At 37.1% G+C, this 23,843-nt stretch overlaps 1 protein-coding gene across 4 annotated transcripts; it reads right to left on the bottom strand.

Annotated features, from left to right (window-relative positions):
• Positions 1–377: 377 nt before the first annotated feature.
• On the bottom strand, positions 378–22,024 carry LOC306984757 (uncharacterized protein). Of its 4 annotated transcripts, XM_079586417.1 has the most exons (6): positions 21,762–22,024; positions 16,849–16,965; positions 16,516–16,692; positions 4,251–4,367; positions 2,254–2,370; positions 378–2,060 (listed from the first exon to the last, which is right to left on the bottom strand). In XM_079586417.1, the coding sequence occupies exons 1-6, from the start codon at positions 21,817–21,819 to the stop codon at positions 1,171–1,173; spliced, it is 1,476 nt and encodes a 491-aa protein (XP_079442543.1). In that variant the 5' UTR covers positions 21,820–22,024; the 3' UTR covers positions 378–1,170. The 4 variants fall into 4 exon arrangements, 3 of the variants coding, with proteins under 3 accessions (XP_079442543.1, XP_079442545.1, XP_079442544.1); XM_079586419.1 differs by lacking the exons at positions 16,516–16,692; positions 16,849–16,965; positions 21,762–22,024 and adding exons at positions 3,918–4,094; positions 5,120–5,325; XM_079586418.1 differs by lacking the exons at positions 378–2,060; positions 2,254–2,370; positions 4,251–4,367; positions 21,762–22,024 and adding exons at positions 13,118–14,640; positions 14,857–14,976; positions 17,719–17,918.
• Positions 22,025–23,843: the final 1,819 nt, after the last annotated feature.

Genomic DNA, 23,843 nt, shown 5'->3' with positions numbered 1-23,843 from the left:
ACCCCCACACCCCCCAGCGCCTCATACTAACCCGTCCCATGCATCACCCCATAAGCACCACCACACTCACTAATGCACACAGTATGCAACGACATGTAATTGAGAGCATTATGAGACTAAGTGTTATTATCAACGTGTCAATTTATTATAAGCAACACAAGACTTTAACAGCCAATGACATTTACAGACTGGACTGAGTGTTAATCACCATCTAACTCAGCCAATTAAGAGCTAAATTTAGCCTTAGATGCTATATGAATACGGTCCCTGAGCACAGGTTTTATCAGCTGACAAAAAAAAAAAGAGAAAAAAAAAGCCTATTAATTAAACCATTATAAGCAAAAATACATATTTACTTTTAGAAATGGTGTTTTTGTTTTGGCAAGTTTACTGTTTAAATTAAAACAAGTATGAAAACTTGTTTGATATTCCTTTTTAAAATAAAATTTTAGATTTCATTATTATTGTTATTTTAAAGTAGCTATTTTATTCTTTCAGAATTTCTTTGAGTTAGAACATTTGTAAACATTTGAGTTTCAGTGTGTTTTAATAAACTATTATTATTATTAGGCCTACTTGAAGTATACTCTACTGTGCAATAGTAAAATATTTCTGTTATAATTTCTTCAAGTTATGCCGAACATTTATTTTGACAGGTTGTAAAGACATTACAGTTTCTGTGTGTATATGTTACGAATGAATGACGATAGTTTTATCAAATTAAATGGTGAAATTCTCGTGAAGTGACTCTCATAGCAGCTCTGTGATGAAGTGCACATGTGTAGCCTACATCATGTCCTCATAGCTACAGTGAAACGCTGAAAACACCACGAGCTTCACGCGCGCTTCAGTGTGTGTGTACATTGAGCCTCTTTGAGCTTTAATATTCACAGACACTAGTCCATATCGAGATTTGATTAATTCATTCAAAAATGACCAAATTTCGTGACGTTCTTCTTTATACAGTAAGTTCCATATGTGAGTGGATTACGCGATTCGATCCGTGTCGCTTCGCAAACACAGACGTGGTGAATTTATGAATGAAAGTGTGAAAGTTCTGAAACAAAACGAAGCTGTTGCGTATCCTCACGCTTTTTTAAGTGGAAATACTTGCCATTTCCTAGTGGGTATACGGCGTATACCTGCGTATCATGTAGACTACACCACTGATCACAAGTCAGATTGAACTGAACATTGGATCAGAACATGGTGTCTTTTTAAGTTTTGTAATCGATTGAAACTCTTTCCACAGTGTGAGCACTTGTACGGTTTCTCTCCAGTATGAACCCTCTCATGCTCTTTCAGGCTTCCTAAATGATCGTATCCCTTTCCACAGTGTGAACACTTGTATCGTTTCTCTCCAGTGTGAACTCTCTCATGATATTTCAGGTTTCCTGACCGAGAGAAACTCTTTCCACAGAGTGAACACTTGAACGGTTTCTCTCCACTATGAACTCTCTGGTGTGATTTTAAGCTGCTGGATCTAGTGAAGGTCTTCCCACAGTCAGAGCACACATGAGGTCTCACACCAGTATGAATACTCTCATGCACTTTTAAATGTTGCAGTCGTGAAAAACTCTTTCCACATACAGAACAAAAGTGAGGCTTCAGACCAGTATGAGTTTGAATGTGTGTTATTAAGTCTGATTCAAAAACAAATGTTTTCTCACACTGATCACAGCTGAACGATCTCACTCCAGAGTGGTTAAGCAGATGATATTTGAGAGATCTTTTGTGAGTGAAACTCTTTCCACACTGAGAGCAAGTGAACGGTTTTTCTCCATTGTGAATCCTCATGTGCACATTTAGGTTTCCTTTGCGAATGAAACTCTTTCCACACTGAGTGCATGAATAAGGCCTTTCTCCAGTGTGAGATATCATGTGTTGGTTCAGATATGATTTACATGCGAAACTCTTTCCACACTCAGAGCAGGTGAAAGATCCTTCAACTCCAGATTTTCCAGCTTGTTTCTGTGTGAACTTCTCTTCAGTCTTTGAAACGACTGCATTTCCATCTTCATTTGTGAAATAATGAGGTTTTTGAAACTGATGCTGTTCGTCTGAAATAAACAATTAAAATAAACAAATAAAATTCACATAATTCAATAAAAGTATAATTGAGAAACAAAAATAAATATTGTTCAAAATCTCAATTTTGCACAAATCCATTAAAATTAAAAAATTAAATTATATGTCGGTTTTCATCTTAATGTTCCTCATCAGTCATTAAAGAGAATGAAGGAAAACACCAACCTATTTGTTCCTCTGTATCTTCATCTTTTATTCTGCAGGGTTCTTCCTTAATCTCCATCTTTACAATAGTATGTCCGTAGTTTCTCCTGGAGTAATTCCTCCTGCTTGCTTCTTCTCCTGTGGGAAGATGGAAATATTCCCAGCATTTAAACTCTCATGAACGGCTGTGGGAGCTTCACTGACTGAAGGAGTGAATAGACTATGTGCACGTTAGCATATGCTACTTCCGGCTGCGAAACCGATAGGGGGTGTCTAGTTTCCGGTAGCCTGATGGACGACGTAGAGGATGTATATGTCAGCTTTTAGGAATTATTAAGGGAGCGCGCATTCAGTCATGGCAAACCATGCACGCAGCCTGCTTGCTTTTATGTTAAATTAACAGTGGATTGTGAAAATTAATGCTTTAATAACATAATTTATCAGGAGCATTTATGCTGATGTGTATGGTGACGACACGTAGGCTAACACAAAGTTAAGTTAAGTTACGTTACGTTACACCTTAACTAACACATTTTCTGCGGGAACCCCTAACACAATAGCATAAAGAACATATACCTGGGGCTGAATAGGCTAAACTAACATTAGCCAGCGAGTCCGACAAGTTACCGGTAAGCAAGTTCTCCAAGCTTCCAATCTCATTCCTCAACACTGAATCCATTGAGTTCTTCCTCGGTGTCGCTTCTGAACAACTTCGCCAACTAGAGCGCCCTCTCGCGGCTGTAGACGGTAATGTTTTCTCTCGGTTCATCTCAGTCAGTATGAATTAATTTTGATATATAAGTCGCACCTGACTATAAGTCGCAGGACCAGCCAAACTATGAAAAAAAAGTGCGACTTATAGTCCGGAAAATACGGTACTTGTATGGTGTCAAAACACTCTTTGTCCAGTATCTTCACGAAATCTTATCAAAACTTTCCACAAATCTGCGGGAGACCGTCTTCTGGCAGCGAGAGAAAATGAGCGGAAACACAACCTGCTTGAGCCTGACTAACTGTGTAAAAGGTGCGTGTTACATTTAACCCCGCGTTAGGTTGTGCCCCACGCTCCCCTATTATAACAATCTGAATGTCAAATTATTTGTAAATCATGGACATGAATGTGAACTTCGCTCATTTAGACGACTTCGGGCAATGATTTTTCTCATGATACCGTTGATGAGATGATTGGGTGAATCTCTTCCCACATGAAGAGCACGTGTACGGCTTCTCTCCAGTGTGAACTCTCTCATGATCTTTCAGGTTTCTTAAATGAGTACATCTCTTTTCGCAGTATGAACACTTGTACAGTTTCTCTCCACTATGAACTCTCTGGTGTGATTTTAAGTGGCTGGATGTAGTATAGGTCTTCCCACAGTCAGAGCACACATGAGGTTTCACACCAGTATGAATACTCTCATGCTCTTTTAAAGTTTGCAGTCGTGAAAAACTCTTTCCACAAAAAGAACAAAAGTGAGGCTTCACACCAGTATGGACGTTAAGGTGTTGTCTTAAGTATGATTTCACAACAAATGTTTTCTCACACTGATCACAGCTGAATGATCTCACTACAGAGTGACAGCGCAGATGATCTTTGAGTTTACTTTTACAACTGAAACTCTTTCCACACTGAGAGCATGTGAACGGTTTTTCTCCAGTGTGAATCCTCATATGCAGATTAAGGCTACCTTTCTGGATGTGACTCTTTCCACACTCAGAGCAGGTGAAAGATCCTTTGACTCCAGATTTTCGAGCTAGTTTTTGTGTGAAATGAGTCTCTGAAATTACTGTGTTTCCATCTTCATTTTTGAAATACTGAGGATTTTGAAACTGATGCTGTTTGTCTTCATTCACTTCCATCGGGTCTAAAATCAACATATCAAATTTTAAAACTTCAAGTAAAGTATTCTAGGCGAGTCACAATTAAGCAAAACATTTTCTAAGTCAAACTAAGTCATTTTTTCAGTTTTCATCTTAATGTTCCTCATCAGTCATTAAAGAGAATGAAGGAAAACACCAACCAATTAGTTCCTCTGTATCTTCATCTTTTATTCTGCAGGGTTCTTCCTTAATCTCCATCTTTACAATAGTATGTCCGTAGTTTCTCCTGGAGTAATTCCTCCTGCTTGCTTCTTCTCCTGTGGGAAGATGGGAATATTCCCAGCATTTAAACTCTCATGAACGGCTGTGGGAGCTTCACTGACTGAAGGAGTGAATTGTGGTCGTTGTTGCTCATTTAGCAGATGATCATCACACTTACAATCACTCTAGATTATCCACAGTTTAAGTGAATTAAAGGTTGATGTGGGAATGTGTGCAAAATAGAGACAAAAGAATAGTTTGTAATTGTCATTCAGATGAGATGCACTATAGTCATTTCTGCCACTAAAACTGTTGCATAAATTACAGCAGAACATTTAGAAAATGTTGTAAAGTTTAATTTTGGCTCACATAATAGTCTATAATCTGTTTTTGAACCTATGGATAGTTCAGTTGAAACCTTGCTATCTTTGGCTCACTATTAATGTTGTTAAACGTAATGTTTGAGGAATCTGTCTGCTTACACAATAACAACACTGATATAAGAATGCGCTGTTTATCTTTCAATCAGTTAAGAGACATTCACATGTTAAAATCGAGACGCGGTCAGTGAAGAGGAAAAACCGCAAGGTCCAGAGACATGTTGTTGTTTTTAAGTTGAACAGACTATTTTAAGTTTGGCGCCGCAGTTTTAGAAAGCGAATTAAACTTCATGTCCGAGACGCTGCAAAGCTGCTTATTTTATTTACAGTGAGAATAAGATTGAGTCTCATATCATGTAGAGATGTTGTAACGCTTTACACAGAGGGCTTGCCTAAATGGTTGTAGCCAAGTGTAAACAAACACTCACGTATCTGATATTCCACAGTGGTTACTTATCAGCGTCGACGATCCCACACACACACACGGGACAGTTTGCAAAACACTCCAGTATCAACTGCGTTACTGAATAGAAATAAAACCGGGGAAAAGCGACAGAAATATAAAACAGGCTTTACACACATACATGCGATGATCACAGCTCGCGCTCCTCATACCGACTGGCCACTCATGAGTGAGAGAGTGAGAGAGTGCGTTCCGCCTTAAAGGAGCAGTACCTAATTTTACTTAAAGGGATAGTTCACTTTGAAATTAAATTTTGGTATGTTTTAGCTTACCTGAAGTGCATCCAAGATGTAGGTGTCTTTGTCTCCGCAGTAGTTTCAATTTTGATATTTTTAGGTCAAACCGTTCTTGTCTGTAAGTCATATAATGCAGGTATATAGGCACTGTATCCAAAAGCATGCAGAGAAAAGTCCAAATTAAACATTCCCCATCGTAAGAGCACATTGATGGCCTAAGACACGAAACAAGCAGTTTGTGTGATAAAACGTACAGTATTTATATTGTTTTTATCTCTTTTCCACAACGACGTCCAAGTGATCTGTTTACACCGGATTTCTTCCCCGGAAACTAATCTAACCGCCTTCGATTGGACGATTCTATATGTCTACCTCAAATGTAACATTTGTTCTTTACATCAGCATCAGGGGAATAACATTATAATCTCGTTCACGGTAGAGAAAGATGCATGTAGGCTACACAGGGACTGTGAAGACACTGAATTAAACATAAAACAGCCTTCATAATAATCACAAATACACTTACATTTCTATAAATCAGTTTTTATGAATAAATGGCTTGCTGTAACTGTTGCTCTGGTCTTCGTCAACAACACGCGCTTGCACTCCCTGCTGGTGAGATCGATTAACAGCAGATGGAGATTATGCTCGGTAATCTACTGCTTTTCCTGCAGTTCCTGGATGTCAATGTTGAATTTACTGTCGAATTTGAACCACTGAATTTGTGGAAGCGAATTTGTTAAGCGAAATAAAGTGGACCGAAAATTGCCTGTTGAATATTATAGGTTGTATTTTTAACCAGTTTGAATATTTTGGAAATGAAAGGTGAATATGGATTATTGAATTTGTATTAATGAAAATGTGTTTGAAATGTTTGGAATTGAAATGTGTTGGAATTTCAGCCCATAAAAATGCAAGCCCTAAAAATACAATGCATTAAAATGCAAGCATGGTTAATGCAATTCAACAGGCTTTTTTTATTTAAAAAACATTTGGCATTATTTTACTTCCATAGGAGTCACATGGATTACTCCAATGATGTCTTTCCTATCGTTCTGGGCCTTGAATGTGTTAGTTGCAATGCTCCCAATGGAAGGTCAGAAAGCTCTCAGAATTTAATAAAAAATATCTTAATTTGTGTTCCGAAGATGAACGATGGTCTTATAGGTGTGAAATGACATGAGGGTGAGTAATTAACAAAATAATTTTCATTTTTGTGTGAACTAACCCAAAAGTGTCCAATGTGTTGAGGTTGGCTAAGCCGAAATCCGTTACAGAAGCACGTTACACATGTGTCATTTTTTATTCTCGTCTACTAAATATTTGCATTTTGTGAAGGTATAAATAATTATTGGCTCATATTTAATATAATAATGTTCTGTGTAACGAAATATTAACGAAGTAATTATTTTGAATGATTACAGGCCCCCCACCACAAATTGCTTTCTAATCTGATGGAAACACTGAAAGTAAATGGTGCCATTGAAGAAAATAAGTCCGTCTGTGCAGTTTCTCTCCAGCCCATGTCAAGTACCTTGACACAACTCCAACATCATCATCTTAGACCCTCATCATGTGATGCAATACAAAGTAATTGTAATCAATGTAATTGTTAATGTGTTTTCTTCTTTAATTTCAGGGCTCCAACTGGGATTCTAGGTCTCCAAGGTCATGGCATGCAAGAGGTCATAGACCTTTGTCAAGTGGCAGGGGAATTACATTTCTACGAAGTTTCTTTTCATTTCTGTTTGAAATGTTCATGCAAATGTTTAATATTTCATTTTTTATTGTTCAATGTTTTATTTAATTTCAATATTGCCATAGTGTTTTTTTATTGCTCTTTAGAGCGTGGTAATAATTAACAGTTATTTGCATGGCTTTGCAAAGTCGTTCCATTTTTTTACCGTATTGTGTCAATTTGCATTATTGTTCCATCATAGAAACCAGTCGTGCGGAACTAGTGAATCAACTAGTAACAGTTTGCTCTGTAACTTTACAAAACTTGTAATGAATTAGCCTCGTTTTGTAAAATTTGCTTCAGTCGTAAATAAAAAAATGTAGCAACAGTAGAATAAGCGGGAAAATTAACTTCACGCCATTAGACTATCCAAAGTTAACACACTCCGCTGCGCGCCGTGGCCACATTACAACCTAGAACGTGCGTTAACTTTGGATAGTCTAATGGCGTGTTGTCCAATGTCCATTATCCCTTATGTTGTACCTGTTTTGTCGTTCACCAAATGTTTTAAATAAATAACTTTTAACAATTTTCTTATTGTCTGCAGTTGATTGCAATATTTTAGAATATGGGTGATTCTTTTAATGATGGCTAATATTAAATCACAGTGATACAGTATTTAAATTATACCGTGAATAACTGTTACCTAGTTTTAATAGTACCGTATTGCATACAATACATAAAAAACAGTGCTTAACTGTTTTTTTGTACAGTAAATAAACAGCACTGTAAATGCAATTGAAATCACAGTATTTCATCATTTTTTTCTTCCACAGTAAAACAATCAATACTGTAAATGCAACTAAAATCACAGTGTCTAATTTTTTATTTTATTTTACAGTGAATACACAAAATACTGTAAATGGAAGTACAGTACATTTACTGTAAAAAGTATTCACGTCAAGTCAAGTCACCTTTATTTATATAATGCTTTTTACAATACAGATTGTATCAAAGAGAACAACTGTTTATTTCTAGAAAAAAATTGCATCATCATCATAATCATCCACCTTAAAGCTGCAGTCCGTCGTTTTTCCTCTTTGTCGCCATCTCTGTTCGAAATCTGCAATTGCAGTTATTCGCGGAATTATTAACTGTGCGTGGGTAGTAAATCGGCATGAAACAGCGCGGATGAACACAATGTATTGAGGAGAACCTGTCGCTGCTGCGTCGCTGTGGATACTGTACTGTCATCAGCAATCTCAGAGTATACTTTTTGAAAGTGTCAACATTAGAATTTTCATCGGAAAATGTCATCTGAACAAGTAAGTAACATTCACTTTTGTTCTGACCAAATTCGGGGGGTGGGGGGAAGCATTGCAGGAGCTATATCATGCTGATTAAATCTAACGATTGCTTATATCACGTCAAAACGTGAAAAATATATTTTTTCTGTAGCCAATCTGAAGTCCGAAGTCTTTGTGTTTTACAACTGGTGAATCTCCAGTTGTCACTGGTGATTGTCGACACACATTGATCATCCACACACGCTAGCCGGGGACTCCTTCTCTATGTGTACAGAAGTGACGTAATGACGCAAAGACATGCTCGAAATTCCCGCGGAAATCCACCAGTACCACTGGAATTAAAATCATTATTACAAGCTTACCGTTTTGAATCGAGGTAAGGCAAGCAGATCGTTTTGAACACTGGCTGGTTACGTTTTTTTTCAAAAATGTCTTTTTTGATATTTTTAAACACAAAAAAGTGCCGGACTGCAGCTTTAAGTAAGGCAGATCAATAATGTTGTTAAAACTAAGCAAGCCAAAATCCAAGGCAAACAGTGGCAAGGAACCAAAACTCAATCTGGTGACAGAATGGAGAAAAAACCTTGGGAGAAACCAGACTCAGTCGCTCAGTTCTCCTCTGGCCAACTAGCGAACAGTGTATGATTATGATTCAAGCAACATTACAAGTCAGATTGGATCAGAACATTGGATCCGAACATGGTGTCTTTTTAAGGTTTGTAATCGAGTGAAACTCTTTCCACAGTATGAGCACTTGTACGGTTTCTCTCCAGTGTGAATTCTCTCATGATCTTTCAGGCTTCCTAAATGAGCGTATCCCTTCCCACAGTGTGAACACTTGTACGGTTTCTTTCCAGTGTGAACTCTCTGGTGTGATTTTAAGCAGCTGGATGTAATGAAGGTCTTCCCACAGTCAGAGCACACATAAGGTCTCACACCAGTATGGATACGCTCATGCACTTTTAAATGTTTCAGTAGTGAAAAACTCTTTCCACACTCAGAGCAGGTGAAAGATCCTTTGACTCCAGATTTTCCAGCTTGTTTCTGTGTGAAATTCTCTTCAGTCTTTGAAACGACTGCATTTCCATCTTCATTTTTGAAATGATGAGGTTTTGGAAACAGAGGTTTGTCTTCATTTTTATATGTCAGTTTTTCATCTTCATTTGTGAAATAATGGTGTTTGCCTTCATTCACTTCCATCAGGTCTAAAATCAACATATTCAGTTCAATTTAAAAAAGGACAAATGAGAAATAAAGTTCATTCTTAATTTAGAACAAATCTAGTTTACTTCTGAGTCTACTAGTATCTAGTTTTAGATGTTAAATTATATGTCAGTTTTCATCTAAATGTTCCTCATCAGTCATTAAAGAGAATGAAGGAAAACACCAACCTATTTGTTCCTCTGTATCTTCATCTTTTATTCTGCAGGGTTCTTCCTTAATCTCCATCTTTACAATAGTATGTCCGTAGTTTCTCCTGGAGTAATTCCTCCTGCTTGCTTCGTCTTCTCCTGTGGGAAGATGGGAATATTCCCAGCATTTAAACTCTCATGAACGGCTGTGGGAGCTTCACTGACTGAAGGAGTGAATTGTGGTCGTTGTTGCTCATTTAGCAGATGATCATCACACTTACAATCACTCTAGATTATCCAGGTGCAAATGTTTTGCTCAAATAGTCTTTTAGACATCAGGACACAATATATGAAACAACAAACTTCATGACAAAACTTCAACAAAAAAATCATGTATTAAGTTTAAATGAAAAATAAATGTATTAGATACATGTGGTATCCTGATATTTATTTTATAGTTATCGGCAATTACACTCCACACCACAAGAGGTGCAGTTGACCTTCAGGATCATGGGGGTTCTGGGGGAATTGTAAACAAGGAAATAAAATAAATAAATAAAATGCTATTAAAAAACTAATAATAACATAGGCCTATATTTGCATTAGGTCCACAAGCATATAATGCAAACCAATGACAGAAATAAGTTAGAACAGAAAATAGAATAGATTGTGATTAATATTGTATTTCAATAGAACATCAATCTTGACAATTCATTGAAACTAGTTTGCACATAGTTTATAATATATAACAAAGGCTACTGTAGTCTAAAGTTTAATACAAAGTTTAATGCAGCAATATTAACTAAACTTTAAAAAAGCATGTTTGAAATAATGATACGATGTTAGGTTAATTGTTCCCAGAATATTATACCTGATACCTGTTCAAAGCAAAGGGAGATATTTTCTTTTACAGAAATTGCTTTTTAAGAACTACATCAAACGGCTGGTAGGGACTGCCAATCAAAGATTTGATACCAATCTTTCATTTGAAAGCCAAGTTTCTAGCATCTGTAAAACCGCATTCTTCCATCTAAAAATATATATCTAAATTACGACTTATTTCAATGAAAAATGTACAACAGTTAGTTCATGCGTTCATGACTTCAAGGCTAGATTGTTGTAATGCTCTACTGGGTGGTTGCCCTGCACGCATAATAAACAAACTTTTATTTTTAGATTAAAGGAAATAGTCCAACGCCGTGGTACAACGAGCACACTCAGGCCCTTAAGAGAACAGCCAGAAAAATGGAGCGCAACTGCAAGAAAACAAAACTAGAGGTATTTCGCATATCATGGAAAGAGAGCACGATTGCATATAGAGGCCGTAAAAGATGCCAGATCTGTTTATTTTTCAACCCTATTAGAAGAAAATAAACAAAACCCAAGGTATTTATTTGAAACAGTGGCTAAACTAATGAAAAATAAAGCTTCTAGCCCAGAAGTTTTCAAGGAGCACAGCAGTAATGACTTTATGAACTTCTTCACTCATAAGATTGATAATATCAGAGAGAAAATTATAACTATGCAACCGTCTACTACAGTATCGCATCAGGGAGAGCATTGTAGTCTCCCTAAGGAAAATTTTTATTAATTCATTACTATAGGAGAAGCAGAATTTTCTAAACTCGTTAAATCATCTAAATCGACAACATGCATGTTAGACCCGATACCGACTAAGCTGCTGAAAGAGATGCTTCCAGAGGTCATATATCCTCTTCTTAATATCATTAATACATCTTTGTCATTAGAATACGTACCAAAAAGTTTTAAGCTGGCTATGATTAAACCGCAAATTTCGCGGCCTTTCTTGCAAACAGACACCGCCTAGCACTTGCCCCTCCCACAAGAAGCGGATTGCGCCTCGGACATTCAAAATGTTCAAGCGTCAAACTAGACGCGATTGACTCGAATTTGACGCTCTATTCGTGTTTTGGGGTGAACGCAGCATTAGGTTTCTCTCCAGTATGAATTCTCTGGTCAAGTCAAGTCAAGTCACCTTTATTTATGTAGCGCTTTTTACAATACAGATTGTATCAAAGCAGCTTCACAGTGATAACATGAAAATAATACAACAACAGTTTGTTTCTAGAAAAAAGAATTGCATCATCATCCACCTTAAAGGGCCAATGTGGAGTTTTTAGCGGCATCTAGCGGTGATGCTTCAGATTGCAACCAATATGTTTACAAGCGAGTGCTCGTGCTTTTTTGTTTTTTATTATTATGTGGAGTTTGTGTTGTGCTGGTCGTTTCCTAGTATTAGCAGACTCCATGTCATAAAGTTGCAGTGTCGTCGCTGTTGAGTGCAAAGTCAGTAGACGAGGCGAGAGGCAAGACGCTCGGGAGCGCATGCAGGTCTCAGTCACGTCACTGGATTTTGCGGCAAATCCGACCCGGAGACTTCACATAGAAAAGGGAATACTTGCTTTCAGAGGTAATAGCAAAACCCGCCAAGTGGATCATTTTATTGTGAGACTACAACCCCTTCACACACAGGCAATTAAAAATGGATTCATTTTAGTATAAAAACTACACATAGCACCTTTAAATAAGGCAGATCAATAATATTGTTGAATAATAAATGTCCCCGACTAAGCAAGCCAAAATCCAAGGCAAACAGTGGCAAGGAACCAAAACTCAATCTGGTGACAGAATGGAGGAAAAAACCTTGGGAGAAACCAGACTCAGTCGCTCAGTTCTCCTCTGGCCAACTAGCGAACAGTGTATGATTATGATTCAAGCAGCATTACAAGCAGTGGTGTAGTCTAGTTTTTTGTAGTGAGTATACTGTGATTACATATACTGTACACCCCCACACCCCCCAGCGCCTCATACTAACCCGTCCCATGCATCACCCCATAAGCACCACCACACTCACTAATGCACACAGTATGCAACGACATGTAATTGAGAGCATTATGAGACTAAGTGTTATTATCAACGTGTCAATTTATTATAAGCAACACAAGACTTTAACAGCCAATGACATTTACAGACTGGACTGAGTGTTAATCACCATCTAACTCAGCCAATTAAGAGCTAAATTTAGCCTTAGATGCTATATGAATACGGTCCCTGAAGCACAGGTTTTATCAGCTGACAAAAAAAAAAAGAGAAAAAAAAAGCCTATTAATTAAACCATTATAAGCAAAAATACATATTTACTTTTAGAAATGGTGTTTTTGTTTTGGCAAGTTTACTGTTTAAATTAAAACAAGTATGAAAACTTATTTGATATTCCTTTTTAAAATAAAATTTTAGATTTCATTATTATTGTTATTTTAAAGTAGCTATTTTATGTGCAATTCCTTTTAATAATTTCTTTGAGTTAGAACATTTGTAAACATTTGAGTTTCAGTGTGTTTTAATAAACTATTATTATTATTAGGCCTACTTAAAGTATACTCTACTGTGCAATAGTAAAATATTTCTGTTATAATTTCTTCAAGTTATGCCGAACATTTATTTTGACAGGTTGTAAAGACATTACAGTTTCTGTGTGTATATGTTACGAATGAATGACGATAGTTTTATCAAATTAAATGGTGAAATTCTCGTGAAGTGACTCTCATAGCAGCTCTGTGATGAAGTGCACATGTGTAGCCTACATCATGTCCTCATAGCTACAGTGAAACGCTGAAAACACCACGAGTGTCACGCGCGCTTCAGTGAGTGTGTTTGTACATTGAGCGCTCATCCAAGAGACGCGTAGAACAGCTGCAGTCTCTTTGAGCTTTAATATTCACAGACACTAGTCCATATCGAGATTTGATTAATTCATTCAAAAATGACCAAATTTCGTGACGTTCTTCTTTATACAGTAAGTTCCATATGTGAGTGGATTACGCGATTCGATCCGTGTCGCTTCGCAAACACAGACGTGGTGAATTTATGAATGAAAGTGTGAAAGTTCTGAAACAAAACGAAGTTGTTGCGTATCCTCACGCTTTTTTTAAGTGGAAATACTTGCCATTTCCTAGTGGGTATACGGCGTATACCTGCGTATCACGTAGACTACACCACTGATTACAAGTCAGATTGAACTGAACATTGGATCAGAACATGGTGTCTTTTTAAGTTTTGTAATCGATTGAAACTCTTTCCACAGTGTGAGCACTTGTACGGTTTCTCTCCAGTATGAACTCTCTCATGCTCTTTCAGGCTTCCTAAATGATCGTATCCCTTTCCACAGTGTGAACACTTGTATCGTTTCTCTCCAGTGTGAACTCTCTCATGATATTTCAGGTTTCCTGACCGAGAGAAACTCTTTCCACAGAGTGAACACTTGAACAGTTTCTCTCCACTATGAACTCTCTGGTGTGATTTTAAGCTGCTGGATCTAGTGAAGGTCTTCCCACAGTCAGAGCACACATGAGGTCTCACACCAGTATGGATACTCTCATGCACTTTTAAATGTTGCAGTCGTGAAAAACTCTTTCCACATACAGAACAAAAGTGAGGCTTCAGACCAGTATGAGTTTGAATGTGTGTTATTAAGTCTGATTCAAAAACAAATGTTTTCTCACACTGATCACAGCTGAACGATCTCACTCCAGAGTGGTTAAGCAGATGATATTTGAGAGATCTTTTGTGAGTGAAACTCTTTCCACACTGAGAGCAAGTGAACGGTTTTTCTCCATTGTGAATCCTCATGTGCACATTTAGGTTTCCTTTGCGAATGAAACTCTTTCCACACTGAGTGCATGAATAAGGCCTTTCTCCAGTGTGAGATATCATGTGTTGGTTCAGATATGATTTACATGCGAAACTCTTTCCACACTCACAGCAGGTGAAAGATCCTTCAACTCCAGATTTTCCAGCTTGTTTCTGTGTGAACTTCTCTTCAGTCTTTGAAACGACTGCATTTCCATCTTCATTTGTGAAATAATGAGGTTTTTGAAACTGGTGCTGTTCGTCTGAAATAAACAATTAAAATAAACAAATAAAATTCACATAATTCAATAAAAGTATAATTGAGAAACAAAAATAAATATTGTTCAAAATCTCAATTTTGCACAAATCCAGTTTACTACTGAGTCTTCTAGTATCTAGTTTTAGATGTTAAATTATATGTCGGTTTTCATCGTAATGTTCCTCATCAGTCATTAAAGAGAATAAAGGAAAACACCAACCTATTTGTTCCTCTGTATCTTCATCTTTTATTCTGCAGGGTTCTTCCTTAATCTCCATCTTTACAATAGTATGTCCGTAGTTTCTCCTGGAGTAATTCCTCCTGCTTGCTTCTTCTTCTCCTGTGGGAAGATGGGAATATTCCCAGCATTTAAACTCTCATGAACGGCTGTGGGAGCTTCACTGACTGAAGGAGTGAATAGACTATGTGCACGTTAGCATATGCTACTTTCGGCTGCGAAACCGATAGGGGGTGTCTAGTTTCCGGTAGCCTGATGGACGACGTAGAGGATGTATATGTCAGCTTTTAGGAATTATTAAGGGAGCGCGCATTCAGTCATGGCAAACCATGCACGCAGCCTGCTTGCTTTTATGTTAAATTAACAGTGGATTGTGAAAATTAATGCTTTAATAACATAATTTATCAGGAGCATTTATGCTGAGGTGTATGGTGACGACACGTAGGCTAACACAAAGTTAAGTTAAGTTACGTTACATCTTAACTAACACATTTTCTGCGGGAACCCCTAACACAATAGCATAAAGAACATATACCTGGGGCTGAATAGGCTAAACTAACATTAGCCAGCGAGTCCGACAAGTTACCGGTAAGCAAGTTCTCCAAGCTCCCGATCTCATTCCTCAACACTGAATCCATTGAGTTCTTCCTCGGTGTCGCTTCTGAACAACTTCGCCAACTAGAGCGCCCTCTCGCGGCTGTAGACGGTAATGTTTTCTCTCGGCTCATCTCAGTCAGTATGAATTAATTTTGATATATAAGTCGCACCTGACTATAAGTCGCAGGACCAGCCAAACTATGAAAAAAAAGTGCGACTTATAGTCCGGAAAATACGGTACTTGCATGGTGTCAAAACACTCTTTGTCCAGTATCTTCACGAAATCTTATCAAAACTTTCCACAAATCTGCGGGAGACCGTCTTCTGGCAGCGAGAGAAAATGAGCGGAAACACAACCTGCTTGAGCCTGACTAACTGTGTAAAAGGTGCGTGTTACATTTAACCCCGCGTTAGGTTGTGCCCCACGCTCCCCTATTATAACAATCTGAATGTCAAATTATTTGTAAATCATGGACGTGAATGTGAACTTCGCTCATTTAGACGACTTCGGGCAATGATTTTTCTCATGATACCGTTGATGAGATGATTGGGTGAATCTCTTCCCACATGAAGAGCACTTGTACGGCTTCTCTCCAGTGTGAACTCTCTCATGATCTTTCAGGTTTCTTAAATGAGTACATCTCTTTTCGCAGTATGAACACTTGTACAGTTTCTCTCCACTATGAACTCTCTGGTGTGATTTTAAGTGGCTGGATGTAGTAAAGGTCTTCCCACAGTCAGAGCACACATGAGGTTTCACACCAGTATGAATACTCTCATGCTCTTTTAAAGTTTGCAGTCGTGAAAAACTCTTTCCACAAAAAGAACAAAAGTGAGGCTTCACACCAGTATGGACGTTAAGGTGTTGTCTTAAGTATGATTTCACAACAAATGTTTTCTCACACTGATCACAGCTGAATGATCTCACTACAGAGTGACAGCGCAGATGAGCATTGAGTTTACTTTTACAACTGAAACTCTTTCCACACTGAGAGCATGTGAACGGTTTTTCAGTGTGAATCCTCATATGCAGATTAAGGCTACCTTTCTGGATGTGACTCTTTCCACACTCAGAGCAGGTGAAAGATCCTTTGACTCCAGATTTTCGAGCTAGTTTTTGTGTGAAATGAGTCTCTGAAATTACTGTGTTTCCATCTTCATTTTTGAAATACTGAGGATTTTGAAACTGATGCTGTTTGTCTTCATTCACTTCCATCGGGTCTAAAATCAACATATCAAATTTTAAAACTTCAAGTAAAGTATTCTAGGCGAGTCACAATTAAGCAAAACATTTTCTAAGTCAAACTAAGTCATTTTTTCAGTTTTCATCTTAATGTTCCTCATCAGTCATTAAAGAGAATGAAGGAAAACACCAACCTATTAGTTCCTCTGTATCTTCATCTTTTATTCTGCAGGGTTCTTCCTTAATCTCCATCTTTACAATAGTATGTCCGTAGTTTCTCCTGGAGTAATTCCTCCTGCTTGCTTCTTCTCCTGTGGGAAGATGGGAATATTCCCAGCATTTAAACTCTCATGAACGGCTGTGGGAGCTTCACTGACTGAAGGAGTGAATTGTGGTCGTTGTTGCTCATTTAGCAGATGATCATCACACTTACAATCACTCTAGATTATCCACAGTTTAAGTGAATTAAAGGTTGATGTGGGAATGTGTGCAAAATAGAGACAAAAGAATAGTTTGTAATTGTCATTCAGATGAGATGCACTATAGTCATTTCTGCCACTAAAACTGTTGCATAAATTACAGCAGAACATTTAGAAAATGTTGTAAAGTTTAATTTTGGCTCACATAATAGTCTATAATCTGTTTTTGAACCTATGGATAGTTCAGTTGAAACCTTGCTATCTTTGGCTCACTATTAATGTTGTTAAACGTAATGTTTGAGGAAATCTGTCTGCTCACACAATAACAACACTGATATAAGAATGCGCTGTTTATCTTTCAATCAGTTAAGAGACATTCACATGTTAAAATCGAGACGCGGTCAGTGAAGAGGAAAAACCGCAAGGTCCAGAGACATGTTGTTGTTTTTAAGTTGAACAGACTATTTTAAGTTTGGCGCCGCATTTTTAGAAAGCGAATTAAACTTCATGTCCGAGACGCTGCAAAGCTGCTTATTTTATTTACAGTGAGAATAAGATTGAGTCTCATATCATGTAGAGATGTTGTAACGCTTTACACAGAGGGCTTGCCTAAATGGTTGTAGCCAAGTGTAAACAAACACTCACGTATCTGATATTCCACAGTGGTTACTTATCAGCGTCGACGATCCCACACACACACACGGGACAGTTTGCAAAACACTCCAGTATCAACTGCGTTACTGAATAGAAATAAAACCGGGGAAAAGCGACAGAAATATAAAACAGGCTTTACACACATACATGCGATGATCACAGCTCGCGCTCCTCATACCGACTGGCCACTCATGAGTGAGAGAGTGCGTTCCGCCTTAAAGGAGCAGTACCTAATTTTACTTAAAGGGATAGTTCACTTTGAAATTAAATTTTGGTATGTTTTAGCTTACCTGAAGTGCATCCAAGATGTAGGTGTCTTTGTCTCCGCAGTAGTTTCAATTTTGATATTTTTAGGTCAAACCGTTCTTGTCTGTAAGTCATATAATGCAGGTATATAGGCACTGTATCCAAAAGCATGCAGAGAAAAGTCCAAATTAAACATTCCCCATCGTAAGAGCACATTGATGGCCTAAGACACGAAACAAGCAGTTTGTGTGATAAAACGTACAGTATTTATATTGTTTTTATCTCTTTTCCACAACGACGTCCAAGTGATCTGTTTACACCGGATTTCTTCCCCGGAAACTAATCTAACCGCCTTCGATTGGACGTTGCATTTTTAAACTCAGCAGAAACGCGTGTGATTGGCTGTACGGCTCAACATATGCCTTTGATTGACCTGAACAATCAAAGGCATACGTTGAGCCGTACAGCCAATCACACGCGTTTCTATATGTCTACCTCAAATGTAACATTTGTTCTTTACATCAGCATCAGGGGAATAACATTATAATCTCGTTCACGGTAGAGAAAGATGCATGTAGGCTACACAGGGACTGTGAAGACACTGAATTAAACATAAAACAGCCTTCATAATAATCACAAATACACTTACATTTCTATAAATCAGTTTTTATGAATAAATGGCTTGCTCTAACTGTTGCTCTGGTCTTCGTCAACAACACGCGCTTGCACTCCCTGCTGGTGAGATCGATTAACAGCAGATGGAGATTATGCTCGGTAATCTACTGCTTTTCCTGCAGTTCCTGGATGTCAATGTTGAATTTACTGTCGAATTTGAACCACTGAATTTGTGGAAGCGAATTTGTTAAGCGAAATAAAGTGGACCGAAAATTGCCTGTTGAATATTATAGGTTGTATTTTTAACCAGTTTGAATATTTTGGAAATGAAAGGTGAATATGGATTATTGAATTTGTATTAATGAAAATGTGTTTGAAATGTTTGGAATTGAAATGTGTTGGAATTTCAGCCCATAAAAATGCAAGCCCTAAAAATACAATGCATTAAAATGCAAGCATGGTTAATGCAATTCAACAGGCTTTTTTTATTTAAAAAACATTTGGCATTATTTTACTTCCATAGGAGTCACATGGATTACTCCAATGATGTCTTTCCTATCGTTCTGGGCCTTGAATGTGTTAGTTGCATTGCTCCCAATGGAAGGTCAGAAAGCTCTCAGAATTTAATAAAAAAATATCTTAATTTGTGTTCCGAAGATGAACGATGGTCTTATAGGTGTGAAATGACATGAGGGTGAGTAATTAACAAAATAATTTTCATTTTTGTGTGAACTAACCCAAAAGTGTCCAATGTGTTGAGGTTGGCTAAGCCGAAATCCGTTACAGAAGCACGTTACACATGTGTCATTTTTTATTCTCGTCTACTAAATATTTGCATTTTGTGAAGGTATAAATAATTATTGGCTCATATTTAATATAATAATGTTCTGTGTAACGAAATATTAACGAAGTAATTATTTTGAATGATTACAGGCCCCCCACCACAAATTGCTTTCTAATCTGATGGAAACACTGAAAGTAAATGGTGCCATTGAAGAAAATAAGTCCGTCTGTGCAGTTTCTCTCCAGCCCATGTCAAGTACCTTGACACAACTCCAACATCATCATCTTAGACCCTCATCATGTGATGCAATACAAAGTAATTGTAATCAATGTAATTGTTAATGTGTTTTCTTCTTTAATTTCAGGGCTCCAACTGGGATTCTAGGTCTCCAAGGTCAGGGCATGCAAGAGGTCATAGACCTTTGTCAAGTGGCAGGGGAATTACATTTCTACGAAGTTTCTTTTCATTTCTGTTTGAAATGTTCATGCAAATGTTTAATATTTCATTTTTTATTGTTCAATGTTTTATTTAATTTCAATATTGCCATAGTGTTTTTTTATTGCTCTTTAGAGCGTGGTAATAATTAACAGTTATTTGCATGGCTTTGCAAAGTCGTTCCATTTTTTTACCGTATTGTGTCAATTTGCATTATTGTTCCATCATAGAAACCAGTCGTGCGGAACTAGTGAATCAACTAGTAACAGTTTGCTCTGTAACTTTACAAAACTTGTAATGAATTAGCCTCGTTTTGTAAAATTTGCTTCAGTCGTAAATAAAAAAATGTAGCAACAGTAGAATAAGCGGGAAAATTAACTTCACGCCATTAGACTATCCAAAGTTAACACACTCCGCTGCGCGCCGTGGCCACATTACAACCTAGAACGTGCGTTAACTTTGGATAGTCTAATGGCGTGTTGTCCAATGTCCATTATCCCTTATGTTGTACCTGTTTTGTCGTTCACCAAATGTTTTAAATAAATAACTTTTAACAATTTTCTTATTGTCTGCAGTTGATTGCAATATTTTAGAATATGGGTGATTCTTTTAATGATGGCTAATATTAAATCACAGTGATACAGTATTTAAATTATACCGTGAATAACTGTTACCTAGTTTTAATAGTACCGTATTGCATACAATACATAAAAAACAGTGCTTAACTGTTTTTTTGTACAGTAAATAAACAGCACTGTAAATGCAATTGAAATCACAGTATTTCATCATTTTTTTCTTCCACAGTAAAACAATCAATACTGTAAATGCAACTAAAATCACAGTGTCTAATTTTTTATTTTATTTTACAGTGAATACACAAAATACTGTAAATGGAAGTACAGTACATTTACTGTAAAAAGTATTCACGTCAAGTCAAGTCACCTTTATTTATATAATGCTTTTTACAATACAGATTGTATCAAAGAGAACAACTGTTTATTTCTAGAAAAAAATTGCATCATCATCATAATCATCCACCTTAAGTAAGGCAGATCAATAATGTTGTTAAAACTAAGCAAGCCAAAATCCAAGGCAAACAGTGGCAAGGAACCAAAACTCAATCTGGTGACAGAATGGAGAAAAAACCTTGGGAGAAACCAGACTCAGTCGCTCAGTTCTCCTCTGGCCAACGAGCGAACAGTGTATGATTATGATTCAAGCAACATTACAAGTCAGATTGGATCAGAACATTGGATCCGAACATGGTGTCTTTTTAAGGTTTGTAATCGAGTGAAACTCTTTCCACAGTATGAGCACTTGTACGGTTTCTCTCCAGTATGAATTCTCTCATGATCTTTCAGGCTTCCTAAATGAGCGTATCCCTTCCCACAGTGTGAACACTTGTACGGTTTCTTTCCAGTGTGAACTCTCTGGTGTGATTTTAAGCAGCTGGATGTAATGAAGGTCTTCCCACAGTCAGAGCACACATAAGGTCTCACACCAGTATGGATACGCTCATGCACTTTTAAATGTTTCAGTAGTGAAAAACTCTTTCCACACTCAGAGCAGGTGAAAGATCCTTTGACTCCAGATTTTCCAGCTTGTTTCTGTGTGAAATTCTCTTCAGTCTTTGAAACGACTGCATTTCCATCTTCATTTTTGAAATGATGAGGTTTTGGAAACAGAGGTTTGTCTTCATTTTTATATGTCAGTTTTTCATCTTCATTTGTGAAATAATGGTGTTTGCCTTCATTCACTTCCATCAGGTCTGAAATCAACATATTCAGTTCAATTTAAAAAAGGACAAATGAGAAATAAAGTTCATTCTTAATTTAGAACAAATCTAGTTTACTTCTGAGTCTACTAGTATCTAGTTTTAGATGTAAAATTATATGTGAGTTTTCATCTAAATGTTCCTCATCAGTCATTAAAGAGAATGAAGGAAAACACCAACCTATTTGTTCCTCTGTATCTTCATCTTTTATTCTGCAGGGTTCTTCCTTAATCTCCATCTTTACAATAGTATGTCCGTAGTTTCTCCTGGAGTAATTCCTCCTGCTTGCTTCGTCTTCTCCTGTGGGAAGATGGGAATATTCCCAGCATTTAAACTCTCATGAACGGCTGTGGGAGCTTCACTGACTGAAGGAGTGAATTGTGGTCGTTGTTGCTCATTTAGCAGATGATCATCACACTTACAATCACTCTAGATTATCCAGGTGCAAATGTTTTGCTCAAATAGTCTTTTAGACATCAGGACACAATATATGAAACAACAAACTTCATGACAAAACTTCAACAAAAAAATCATGTATTAAGTTTAAATGAAAAATAAATGTATTAGATACATGTGGTATCCTGATATTTATTTTATAGTTATCGGCAATTACACTCCACACCACAAGAGGTGCAGTTGACCTTCAGGATCATGGGGGTTCTGGGGGAATTGTAAACAAGGAAATAAAATAAATAAATAAAATGCTATTAAAAAACTAATAATAACATAGGCCTATATATGCATTAAGTCCACAAGCATAATGCAAACCAATGACAGAAATAAGTTAGAACAGAAAATAGAATAGATTGTGATTAATATTGTATTTCAATAGAACATCAATCTTGACAATTCATTGAAACTAGTTTGCACATAGTTTATAATATATAACAAAGGCTACTGTAGTCTAAAGTTTAATACAAAGTTTAATGCAGCAATATTAACTAAACTTTAAAAAAGCATGTTTGAAATAATGATACGATGTTAGGTTAATTGTTCCCAGAATATTATACCTGATACCTGTTCAAAGCAAAGGGAGATATTTTCTTTTACAGAAATTGCTTTTTAAGAACTACATCAAACGGCTGGTAGGGACTGCCAATCAAAGATTTGATACCAATCTTTCATTTGAAAGCCAAGTTTCTAGCATCTGTAAAACCGCATTCTTCCATCTAAAAATATATATCTAAATTACGACTTATTTCAATGAAAAATGTACAACAGTTAGTTCATGCGTTCATGACTTCAAGGCTAGATTGTTGTAATGCTCTACTGGGTGGTTGCCCTGCACGCATAATAAACAAACTTTTATTTTTAGATTAAAGGAAATAGTCCAACGCCGTGGTACAACGAGCACACTCAGGCCCTTAAGAGAACAGCCAGAACAATGGAGCGCAACTGCAAGAAAACAAAACTAGAGGTATTTCGCATATCATGGAAAGAGAGCACGATTGCATATAGAGGCCGTAAAAGATGCCAGATCTGTTTATTTTTCAACCCTATTAGAAGAAAATAAACAAAACCCAAGGTATTTATTTGAAACAGTGGCTAAACTAATGAAAAATAAAGCTTCTAGCCCAGAAGTTTTCAAGGAGCACAGCAGTAATGACTTTATGAACTTCTTCACTCATAAGATTGATAATATCAGAGAGAAAATTATAACTATGCAACCGTCTACTACAGTATCGCATCAGGGAGAGCATTGTAGTCTCCCTAAGGAACATTTTTATTAATTCATTACTATAGGAGAAGCAGAATTTTCTAAACTCGTTAAATCATCTAAATCGACAACATGCATGTTAGACCCGATACCGACTAAGCTGCTGAAAGAGATGCTTCCAGAGGTCATATATCCTCTTCTTAATATCATTAATACATCTTTGTCATTAGAATACGTACCAAAAAGTTTTAAGCTGGCTATGATTAAACCGCAATTAAACCGGCTATGAAAAAAACACAACTGAGAAAGAGATTGGAATACTTAGGTGGATTACTCATGATGAGGAATTTAAGTCAGGAAGGGATGACCCAATATTTCAACAGTGGAGGGATAGGGGAATAACAGCATTGTGCTGTGTAATTGCAGAGGGTGAAATTTCCAGGACTTAAAGTTAAATTGTTCACTCCTAAAGACAGTCACTTGTCGCAACCTACTGGCTTAATGATGCAAGTTGCGCAAACACAGACAAAGCGGAGTGATACAAACGGTGAAAAGGCTGATACTGGTGAAATATTCGAACACATTAGAGGACCATAAAAAAAAAA

The sequence above is a fragment of the Phoxinus phoxinus genome (genome assembly GCF_949152265.1).
Source record: "Phoxinus phoxinus genome assembly, chromosome: 17".
NCBI classification, from domain to species: Eukaryota; Metazoa; Chordata; class Actinopteri; order Cypriniformes; family Leuciscidae; genus Phoxinus; species Phoxinus phoxinus.
Note: the sequence above shows the minus strand (reverse complement) of the source record. Positions and strands in the feature narration are given on the sequence as shown.